The sequence below is a fragment of the Neomonachus schauinslandi genome, chromosome 2 (genome assembly GCF_002201575.2).
Source record: "Neomonachus schauinslandi chromosome 2, ASM220157v2, whole genome shotgun sequence".
Lineage (NCBI taxonomy): Eukaryota > Metazoa > Chordata > Mammalia > Carnivora > Phocidae > Neomonachus > Neomonachus schauinslandi.
This window is the reverse complement of record NC_058404.1, coordinates 119,262,351-119,274,473: the sequence shown is the minus strand read 5'-3', so window position 1 is coordinate 119,274,473 and position 12,123 is coordinate 119,262,351. Positions and strand designations below refer to the sequence as shown.

At 35.1% G+C, this 12,123-nt stretch overlaps 1 protein-coding gene across 1 annotated transcript in view; it reads right to left on the bottom strand.

Annotated features, from left to right (window-relative positions):
- Positions 1-12,123, bottom strand: part of SLC9B1 (solute carrier family 9 member B1) — a 49,698-nt gene that overhangs the window by 20,159 nt on the left and 17,416 nt on the right. Inside the window, exons 4-5 of the mRNA XM_021680411.1 lie at positions 11,185-11,327; positions 9,692-9,819 (exon numbers count right to left, since the gene is read on the bottom strand). Of these exons, the coding sequence (XP_021536086.1) occupies positions 9,692-9,819; positions 11,185-11,327 (271 nt within the window). The remainder of the gene's footprint in view (positions 1-9,691; positions 9,820-11,184; positions 11,328-12,123) is intronic.

The following is a 12,123-nucleotide window of genomic DNA, read 5'->3' as shown; positions in this document are numbered from 1 at the left end:
TTCTTTCTTTCTTTCTTTCTTTCTTTCTTTCTTTCTTTCTTTCTTTCTTTCTTTCTTTCTTTCTCTCTTTCTTTCTCTCTCTCTCTCTCTCTCTTTCTTTCTTTCTTTCCTTCTTTCTTTCTCCCTCTCTCTCTCCCTCTAAAATTTTTATTTTTTTAAACAATCTCTACGCCCAGCATGCGGCCTGAACTCACAACACCAAGATCAAGAGTCACATGTTCTACCAACTGAGCCAGCCAGGTGCTCCCATTTTGGACATTTTAAAATCAGCCCAATAGTCATTCACATATGAAGGTTTCATAATTTTGTGAAAATATTCACAAGCATAGAAGGCTTCAAAAGATTTGTCACACAAAGACCCACATTAACAATAATTTTGGTGAGGGGCACCTGGGTGGCTCAGTAGGTTCAGCATCTGTCTTCGGCTTGGGTCATGATCTTGAGTCCTAGGATTGAGCTCTGCGTCGGGCTCCCTGCTCAGTGGGGAGTCTGCTTCTCCCTCTCCCTCTGAAGCTGCCCCTGCTTGTGCTCTCTCTCCCTCTCTTTCACTCTCTTTCTTTGTCAAATAAATAAATAAAATCTTTAAACAAACAAACAATAATTTTGGTGAAAGTACTCAAATGGGAGGAAAAATGAACCTAGGAGTTGCTGCAACAGAAATACGAATTAAGGATAATAAAAAATCTTAGTAACTTCTATACTTACCTTTATTTTAAAAGGAAAGAAAACTAAGATGGAAGAAAAGAAAATTTATATTGATTATTTAACTTGCATAAAAATGTTAGATGATATCATCATGAAGGGGTTTGAGGCAGTCATAGCAAAATAATAACATGATATTAAATAAGGCAAAGATAGGTGGGGGTTGGGGGAAGAAAAAAATAAAAATAAAATAAGGCAAAGATAGCGTAAGAAAATAAGCCACAGTTCAATTTCATTTATGTTCCTAAACATGAGCAAATTGAACATACCAGTTTGTTAAAAGAATAAAAATGCTGACCAAGTAGGTGAATGCATGGATGGTTCTGCATTATGACACTGTCAGTATAATTCATAACATTATCCAGATTGAAAGGAAAAAATGATAATTTTTTTTATTAAGAGGCAAACTCTTGACAAACAAGAAATATAGGAAACTTTCCTTAACCTAATAAAGAGCATCTACTACCACCCTATAGTAAACATCATATTAATGACAAAGTATTAGAAGAATTCTCATTAAAATTATTTAAAAAATAGAAACATCTCTTTTTGCATTATAATACTCACATTGATGTGATATTCAATTGAACACAATAAAATAGAAATAACAGCACAAACACTGGTAAAGGAAGTGACAGAAGTTTAATTATTTGAAGACAGGATGTTCATATAAGAACTAATAAAAGTACTGATATGAACATTCAGCAAGGTGGTCATGTATAAAATCAACCTTTAAAAATCAGAAGTAGGACATCTGCTTACTGCTATAAAAGAATATAGGTTCTGTAATTACCCTCCTACTGAAAGGACCTAGAAAACCAGACAAAAAAATAACAACAACTATTTTCAGACATTGGACAACAGACAGTACAGGACTATTAAAAATGAGAAAAGGGAAATGAATTAAATCTCACCATTGCCCAGGTTTTCTGATTGGGAGCAATTTCAAGGCTGTGGTGGAGGAAAATCAAACAAAGCCCAATAAACTGGCTGAGTTGAGGAGAAAAGAGTCTGGAAAGCCAAGGCAGATAAAATTTTCAGAGCAGAGTACCTGAGGGAGGGAAAGACAAAAGTTCCAGAAATTTGCATGAAGGACTCCCTGTGTCTTTGGTTGAACACCAATGAGGAAGGGCATAGAGTGAAACCCCATAAATCTGGACAAGTACAACACCTAGAGAAAGATTACCCAGAAGCAGTAAGATAAATAATTTCCAGAGCTCACAGAAGGCTGGGAAAACCTTTGGGTTCCCACCAACTAGAGTGGAGATACTTCATCAAATACATAAAGCATTCAGTAGAGACTCAGAAGGACCACATCTTAGAAGGAAACTAAATTAGTCCTACAGTAAGGCTACTCTAGGTAATCCCTAAAAGATCTTAAAAATGAGCCTTGAAAGAATCAACAAATTCACACATAATTTAAAACTGCCTTCTGGGACAAAGTCTAACACTCTAAAGAAAAATAACAAAATCCAGATTTCAACAATGTAAAACTCACAAAATCCAGCATCTGATTACTAGAGATATGAAGGGGCAGGATAATGTAACCTATAACTGGGGGGAAAATCAGTTACTAGAACACAGATCCAAAATGACAGCAATGAAGGATATGATAGATCAATATGTTAACACAGCTGTTATAAATATGTTACATATAAATATGTTCCTTAGGAATCTAAAGGAAAACATGAACATAATAGGGAAAAAAGTGGAAGACAGAATAAAGAGCCAAGAGAACTTTTGAAATAAAAAATGGCAGTATCTGATGGAAACAACCTGAGTATCTGCCAGTGGATGAGTAGATAAAGAAGTTGCATGTGTGTGTGGTATATATGTGTGTGTACACACACACACACACACACTCACACATATGCAATGGAATATTATTCAGCCATGAGAAAGAAAGAAGTGCTGCCATTTGCAACAACATGGATGGACCTTGAGGGCATTACGCTAAGTGAAATAAGTCAGACAGAGAAAGACAAATACTGTATGATCTCACTTAAGTGTGGAATCTAAAAAAGCTGAACTCATAGAAATAGAGTAAAATGGTGGTTACTAGGGTCTCGGGGGGGGTGGTGGGAGAAATGGGGAAATGTTGGTCAATAGAGTATAAACTTCCAATTATAAGATGAGTAAGTTTTGGAGATCTAATGTACAGTGTGGTGATTATAGTTAATGGTACTGTATTATATACTCGAAAGTTGCTAAGAGAGATGGTCTTAAATGTTCTCACCACACACATACAAAAAGGTAATTATGGGACAAGATGGAGGCATTAACTAATGCTATGTTGGTAATCATTTTGCAATATATAAGTGTATCAAATCAACACGTTGTATATCTTAAACTCACAAAATGTTATATGTGAATTATATCTCAATAAAGTTGGAAAGAAATGTACAATGGCTTACAACAACAAAAAAATGCAATATCTGAGTTTAAAAAAATTCACTGGATAGTATTGAGAGAAGGTGGAACACTGAAGAAGAGAAGATCAATGAAGTTGAAGACATAGCAATAAAATATATCCAAAATGAAGTGCAAGCAGTCCAGATGTCCATCAGCTGATGAATGGATAAAGAAGATGTGGGGTGAGCGTATATATAACGGAATATTGTTCAGCCATAAAAAGGAATGAAATCTTGCCATTTGCAACAACACGGATAGAGCTAGAGAGTTTACATACATATATATATACATTTTCTTTATCCATTCATCAGCTGATGGACACCTGGCCTCTTTCCATAATATGGCTATTGTTGACAATGCTGCTATAAATACTGGGATACATGTATTCCTTTGAATCAGTATTTTTTTATCCTTTGGGTAAATACCTAGTAGTGCACTGTTGGATTATTGGGCAGTTCTATTTTTAACTTTTTGAGGAAACTCCATACTGTTTTCCAGAATGGCTGCACCAGTTTGCATTCCCACCCACAGTGTAAGAGGGTTCCCTTTTCGCTGTATCCTTGCCAACATCTGTTGTTTCCTGTTAATTTGTTAATTTTAGCCATTCTGACAGGTGGGAGGTGATATCTCATTGTGGTTTCAATTTGCACGTCCCTCATTATAAGTGATGTTAAGCATCTTTTCATCTGTCTGTTAGCCATCTGTATGTCTTCTTTGGAAAAATGTCTATTCATGTCTTCTGCCTATTTTTTAACTGGATTAGTTGTTTTTTTGGGTGTTGAGTTATGTAAGTTCTTTATATATTTTAGATACCAATCCTTTATCAGATATGTCATTTGCCAGTATCTTCTCCCATTCCAAAGGTTGCCTTTTAGTTTTGTTGATTGTTTCCTTTGCTGTGCAGAAGCTTTTTATCTTGATGAAGTCCCAATAGTTTACTTTTGCTTTTGTTTCCCTTGCCTAAAGCCACAATTTTATACCACTACACATCCACTAAAAATGATAAAATTAAGTAAACAGACACTACCAAGTATTGGAGAGGATGTGGATGGCCTAGAATTTTATACATTGTTGGTGGGAATATACTACAATACTTTGGAAAATTGTTTGGCACTATTTATTTATTTATTTATTTCTATTCTTTTAAAGATATAAGTAATCTCTATGTGGGGCTCACAACCCTGCTCACAACTCACAACCCTGAAATCAAGAGTTGCATGCTCTACTGACTGAGCCAGCCAGGAGCCCCATTTTTAAAATAAAATTAAACATTATCTTACCATATGATCCAGGAAATCTACTCTTAGGTATTTCCCTAAGAAATGAAAACAAATGTCTACACAAAGACTTGAATGCAAAAGTTCATAGCAGCTTTATTTGTAATGGCTGAACTGGAAACGATCTAAATATCCATCAACAAGTGAATAAAGTTGGTGGCATATTCATACAACGAAATACTACTCTGCAATATAATGGAATGCATAATATGGATGCATCTCAAAAACAACTTGCTGACCAAATGAAGCCAGAAACAAAAGAGTATATATGATTGCATTTATTTAAAACTCTAAAAAAATTGAACCTATTGTGACAGAAAATAGATTGTGGGTTGCCTGGGGCCCATGTGGAATTGACTGAGGGGGCTCAAGAGAATTTGTGGAGGGGTAATGAAAATAATTGGCATCTCAATTGTGCTGATGGTTACATGGGTATATAAATTTGTCAAAACTCATTGAAATGTTCACTACAAAATGGGTGCTCATTCTATTGTATGTGAACTGTACCACAATAAAATTTATTTTAAAAAAATCAGTAGCTTTCTTATATATCTGCAAAAACTAATTAGAAAATGTTATGAAAAAATCTATTAATAACATCAATAAAAAACACAAAATACCTAAGAACAAAACTATGAAGATAATCTAGATCTTTCTAAAAATTATAAACACTGTAGAACTTAAGATAACACCTAAATAATTGGGGAGATGTCTCAATATTATGACATTGTCACCTCTCCTCCAAATTAATTTATTAATTTGTTGCTAGCCAATTAAAATATTCTCAGGATTTTTCATTGAACTTGACTAGCTGATTCTAAAATTCATTTGGGAGAATAAGAGCTTAGAATGAAAAACCAAGTCAATGTAAACAAGAAGATACTGTTTTTGTAAAGGCAAAATAGTTAAAACTCTAGAATAGTGACATAGAAATAGAGAAAATAGATTGGAAGAAAATAGAACACAAAGTATAAAAACAAATTTATGGGATTTGTTACATGATAAAATCAACATTTCAAATCAATGGGGACAAGAAAGAAGTTTTCTATAAATGGTGTTGAGACAACTACCTATTCATGTGCTAGATCCAATCCTTTCTTGATTAAAACTCTTCACAGTGTAGGGATAGAGGGTACATACCTCAGTATCATAAAAGCCATCTATGAAAAACCCACAGTGAAGGGCGCCTGGGTGGCTCAGTTGTTAAGTGCCTGCCTTCGGCTCAGGTCATGATCCCAGGGTCCTGGGATCAAGCCCTGCGTCCGGCTCCCTGCTCAGCGGGAAGCCTGCTTCTCCCTCTCCCACTCGCCCTGCTTGTGTTCCCTCTCTTGCTGTGTCTCTCTCTGTCAAATAAATAAATAAAATCTTTTTAAAAAAAAAAAAGAAAAGAAAAACCCATAGCGAACATCATACTCAATGGGGAAAAGTGAGAGTTTTCCCCCTAAGGTCAGGAACACGGCAGGGATGTTCACTATCACCACTGCTATTCAACATAGTATTAGAAGTCCTAACCTCAGCAATCAGACAACAAAAAGAAATAAAAGGCATCCGAATCGGCAAAGAAGAAGTCAAACTCTCACTCTTTGCAGATGATATGATACTTTATGTGGAAAACCCAAAAGACTCCACCCCAAAACTGCTAGAACAGGAATTCAGTAAAGTGGCAGAATGTAAAATCAATGCACAGAAATCAGTGGCATTTCTATACACCAACAAAAAGACAGAAGAAAGAGAAATTAAGGAGTCAATCCCATTTACAATTGCACCCCAAACCATAAGATACCTAGGAATAAATCTAACCAAAGAGGCAAAGAATCTGTACTCAGAAAACTATAGAATACTCATGAAAGAAATTGGAGGAAGACACAAAGAAATGGAAAAACACTCCATGCTCATGGGTTGGAAGAACAAATATTGTGAAAATGTCTATAATACCTAGAGCAATCTACACATTTAATTCAATCCCTATCAAAATACCATCCACTTTTTTCAAAGAAATGGAACAAATAATCCTAAAATTTGTATGGAACCAGAAAAGACCCCGCATAGCCAGAGGAATGTTGAAAAAGCAAAGCAAAGCCAGTGGCATCACAATTCCAGACTTCAAGCTCTATTACAAAGCTGTAATCATCAAGACAGTATGGTATTGGGACCAAAACAGACACATAGATCAATGGAACAGAATAGAGAGCCCAGAAATGGACCCTCAACTCTATGGTCAACTAATCTTTGACAAAGCAGGAAAGAATGTCCAATGGAAAAAAAGACAGTCTCTTCAACAAATGGTGTTGGGAAAATTGGATAGCCACATGCAGAAGAATGAAACTGGACCATTTCCTTACACCACACACAAAAATAGACTCCAAATGGTTGAAAGACCTCAATGTGAGACAGGAGTCCATCAAAATCCTAGAGGAGAACACAGGCAGCAACCTCTTCGACCTCAGCCACAGCAACTTCTTCCTAGAAACATCGCCAAAGGCAAGGGAAGCAAGGGCAAAAATGAACTATTGGGACTTCATCAAGATAAAAAGCTTTTGCACAGCAAAGGAAACAGTCAACAAAACCAAAAGACAACCGACAGAATGGGAGAAGATATTTGCAAATGACATATCAGATAAAGGGCTAGTATCCAAATCTATAAAGAACTTATCAAACTCAACACCCAAAGAACAACTAATCCCATCAAGAAATGGGCAGAAGACATGAACAGACATTTCTGCAAAGAAGACATCCAAGTGGCTAACAGACACATGAAAAAGTGCTCAACATCACTTGGCATCAGGAAAATACAAATCAAAACCTCAATGAGATACCACCACACACCAGTCAGAAGAGCTAAAATTAACAAGTCAGGAAACAACAGATGTTGGTGAGGATGCAGAGAAAGGGGAACCCTCCTACACTGTTGGTGGGAATGCAAGCTGGTACAGCCACTCTGGAAAACAGTATGGAGGTTCCTCAAAAAGTCAAAAATAGAGCTACCCTATGACCCAGTAATTGCACTACTGGGTATTTACCCCAAAGATACAAATGTAGTGATCCAAAGGGGTACGTGCACCCCCAGGTTTATAACAGCAATGTCCACAACAGCCAAACTATGGAAAGAGCCTAGATGTCCATCAACAGATGAATGGATAAAGAAGATGTGGTATATATATATATATATATACAATGGAATATTATGCAGCCATCAAAAAAAATGAAATCTTGCCATTTGCAACCGTGGATGGAGCTAGAGGGTATTATGCTAGGCGAAATAAGTCAATCAGAGAGAGATAAGTATCATATGATCTCAATGATATGAGGATTGTGAGAAACAAGACAGGATCATAGGGGAAGGGAGGGGAAAATGAAACACGACAAAACTAGAGAGGGAGACAAACCATAAGAGACTCTTAATCTCAGGAAACAAACTGAGGGTTGCTGGAGTGGAGGGGGGTGGGAGTGATGGGGTGGGTGGCTGGGTGATGGACATTGGGGAGGGTATGTACTATGGTGAGCTCTGTGAGTTGTGTAAGACTGATGAATCACAGACCTGTACCACTGAAACAAATAATACGTCATATAAAAAAAGAATGCAGCTAGATCCTCACATGTAATAAACTCTATTTTAAAAGAATTTTTAAAAATTAACTTAAACATAATAAGAATAAAATATAAAAGAATATATTTGTGATCATAGTTTAAAAAGGACCTTTTGAATGACACATAGAAAGATATTAAGCAGAAACAGAAATTTTGATAAATTCGATTACATTAAAAAACCCTTTGGTATAGCAAAAGCAGTTACACTCTGTCTCCCCATGCCCTCGTTTTTCTTTTTGATTTTCAAGGTCAAGGAATGGTTTTATGTATTTGCTCTTCTATCTGTTGGAAATAATAAAATACCCTTTTTAGATAAAAAGAAAGGCACCATAAGCAAAGTTATGTATCTAGTGGTGTACTAGGACAAGATATTTGCAATACTTGTAACAAAACGTTGAAATAATAAGAAAGAAAAGAATAACAGAAAAATAGAAAAAGGATATTAAGAGGTTAGTATAAAAATACCCAAGCTCATTAATAAACACATAAATGCATATTAAAAAAACAATGAAATATCATTTTTCATTTACCAGATTGGAAGAAATCATAAAAGTTTGGTAATATCAAGAATTTGCAAGGATGTGAGAGAATAACAGTTATTTTCAACCCTGCTGGTGATAGGGCAAATTGGTATGTGTTGAAGGCATTTTGATAGTATCCATCAAAACTGAAAATGCACATAACCTAGGTAACTATTCTAGAAAAACTCGTATTTGTGCAAAATGAGACAAATAAAATGTATTTCTTGTAACACTGTAAATAAAATCTGGTCTTATCATACAATGTAACACTATACAAAAACAAGTGAACTACATTTTTTAATGTGTATAATCTCAAGAATACTGTTGAGTAAAGAGAAAATTGCAAAGAAAGTGATACATTCTTTGATAGGATTTATATAATATGTATGTATACAGTAGATATATCCCTTTCGTATCAATCATATGGAATATTAATTTTACAGGTCTAGAATGGTAATATAAAACTCATAAAAGTTGTTACTTTGGGTAGGGGCATGGGCACTAGGATTTGAAGGCATGGTTAAAAGCTTTTTACTTTTGTCTGTAAAGTTCTAATTTTTCAAAAGTAAAATGCACATGGGTATTACTTTTATAATAATAATTAATTTTAAAGAATCCACTGCATTTGGCAGTAAGTATGCAATGGGTGAACTTTACTATACATTCGAAGGGATAAGTAGAGGCAAAAGGTAAATGCATTGAAAAATTAAAATGAGTTCAGGATCTAGAGAGGGTGATCATAGACTTATTCTGAGGAATTGGGACATGAAGGGAAATGGATAGTGGGAAAATAGATGGGACATTGGATATAGGGAAAGAGTATTTTTGTTACAATATCTATATCTATACAAAATCTCTCTCATATATGTATATAATATATACATACAATGTATAAGGAAAAGGCCACTGAATGGGTTAAAAAGTAGAAATAGATTATCACATAGGAGAGAAGGAATAAATTGATGAAGTGAATTATCTTGCCCTAAACATTTAGGGACTATGCATGTTTGTTAATGATATGGTAGATTAAGGACATGGCTCTGCTTCTGACCAACCAATTTTCAAGGTTTTCTACCATTGTGAAAATAATTTTAATGAGAAATTTGTCTATATAATATTCTGATTATTTCGGTAATTTTAAACCAAGCATCCTTAACTGGAAATTTTGTAGAGAAAATAAGAAAAAGTTACCCCAATAGAAATCCCCATTGCCAGGGAAAATTCATAAGGAAGTGGGAAACAACAGCAGTTGAACATGCCTCCATGAGGCAGGGACCAATAGCCAACTTTAAACAAACGCTCTTCAAATGCCTCAAAGCCTGAAATATAAAAATAATCACATTTAGACAAACTTACAATGGCCAACAAGAAAATTATTTAAGTAAATTCTGAAATATATAGTCTTTTTTTGATTAATTAGCTTTTAGTAAACTAAATCTTCCAGATTATTCCACTGGGCTTGAAATGCTAATGCACCTTATTTTATATGTCAGATTGGAATTAGAAACTATTTCACATTTTATAAAACATTGTTGTATTTAAATTATTTTAAAAGATCCATCTGTCTCTAATTAAATAACTATTTCTACCTTCTTAATCTTCCTTGTAAATAGTATAATGAAAGTAACCTATAGGTTTATTTCCATCAGTTAACTTTTAGAAATGACTTGTTGGATCAATTTAATAATTATAATAGAAAATATCAATGTGTCAAAAGAGAAAATCACTTAAAGACAGCATAACTCACTAAAAGGGAGAACTTTAAAATTTTCTCATTGGTTTGATTTTTCTACTGGAGAATATAATAAATTATCACTGTCTTTATGCTCTTTTTAAAAAAGATTTTTAAATTTATTTGACACACAGAGAGAGAGAGCGCAGAAGCAGGGGGGAGCTGCAGAGGGAGCGGGAGAAGCAGGCTCCCTGCTGAACAGAGAGCCTGAAGTGGGGGCTCCATCCCAAGACCCTGGGATCATGACCTGAGCAGAAGGCAGATTCTTAACCGACGGAGCCACCCAGGTGCCCCTGTCTTTATTCTCTTGACATATTTCCACCACACTCATCTATTTGCTGTTTGAGTACTGTTATACTCATGAATAGTCATCTTTTTAAAACCCAAATAGATTTATGATTCCTAGATATTAATATTTTAAGAGATATTTAAAAAGATTAGCTTCTACAATAATGCAAAGGTAATCAGGCACATACTTCTGTGGGGTGGAAAATGTCACGAAACAAAAATATTACCAAAATTCTTAACCCCTCTGAAAAACAAAACAAAAGAAAAGCAAAAACAGTTTAGGAGTGGACCTTATCCTTTATTAATTGAAAAGTAAATAGTTCTCCATAGAAAAGCTGCAGCTCCCAAATAATACAAATGCTGTACAAGGGACATGTATTTCTATGCACATAATTAAAGATGAGCTCTAATAAAGATCTCACATGATTAAAGATGATCTCTAATAGAGATCTTACATCATAATAATTCTCTTCATATCAGTAATAATGGTGACCAGAAGTAGAAATTGTAAGATGCCAGTATTTCTGCAAAACCCTTTTCTCTATCTTAGTTTTGCTTACAGGCTTCACTTGGAACAGCTATAACAAAAATTCTGCCTCTTTTTCTTTTTTACTAGCCTCTAATATTTAAAATATTTTTTTTCAAGATATAATTAGAAATCTACCTGTGGATCGAGTCCAAGCCCAGCTTGTATTAGGATAACGGTAAGGGCAGTGGTTCTTAAAGTTGAAGACCACGTGTTATTAACATGGATGTAATTACTGAGGAATGGAACATTCCTGACAGTAAAACCAGCCAGTAACATCCCTTAAAAGAAAGAAAATAGGCATGTCTGATTCAGCTCATTTTTCTAAGTTAGGAAAGAGAAATGTTTAATTTCCCTTCTTCAAACACACTACATCTCATTGCTTCGGTGAAGGGTAGCTTACATACAAATAGAGGAGGCAGCATAAGTAAAGGAACGGAGATAAGAAATGACATATCTCAAAAGGCTGCAACAAGTAATTCAGTGTTGTTGGAACATAAAGGGCACGGATAGGAGTGGGAGAATGGGCAGGAGGGGCCAGAAAATATGAAGCTAACCCCCCTGCAGCCTCTACTCCCATTGCTTTGGCAGAGTAATGCACCATAGGGAAGTTTTAGGAGGAAGTGACATAATGAGTCTTGTATTTTCTGTGATGGTCTTGATGAATTAGATAGACACAAAACTGGAGGAGAGAACAATTAGAAGGCTCTGCCATAGTCCATGGAAGAGTTGGAAAACAAATAGCCTAAGCTAGGACAAGAGTGGAAGTTTTGGAGAAAAAAAATAAATACTTAGCAGGTGCTGAAAGGGTGTTGTGGACATAGAAAGGGTATTAGCAATAGGATGGAGTGATTATCTCTAATGACAGTGTACTGAATATTTGGGTGTATTGAATACTTAGAAGATATGAGACACCACTAATAGAAGTTCTTCCACTAATTTCCCTCTGTCCAGATGGAGAGTTATAAACTAATGGTAATGAAGAAATAGGATATAATACTAGTTAGGCAGATGATGCATCCATGAATATACATAGCTTACTCAAATAGCTTACTCAAAAACCATAAAACCTTCTTA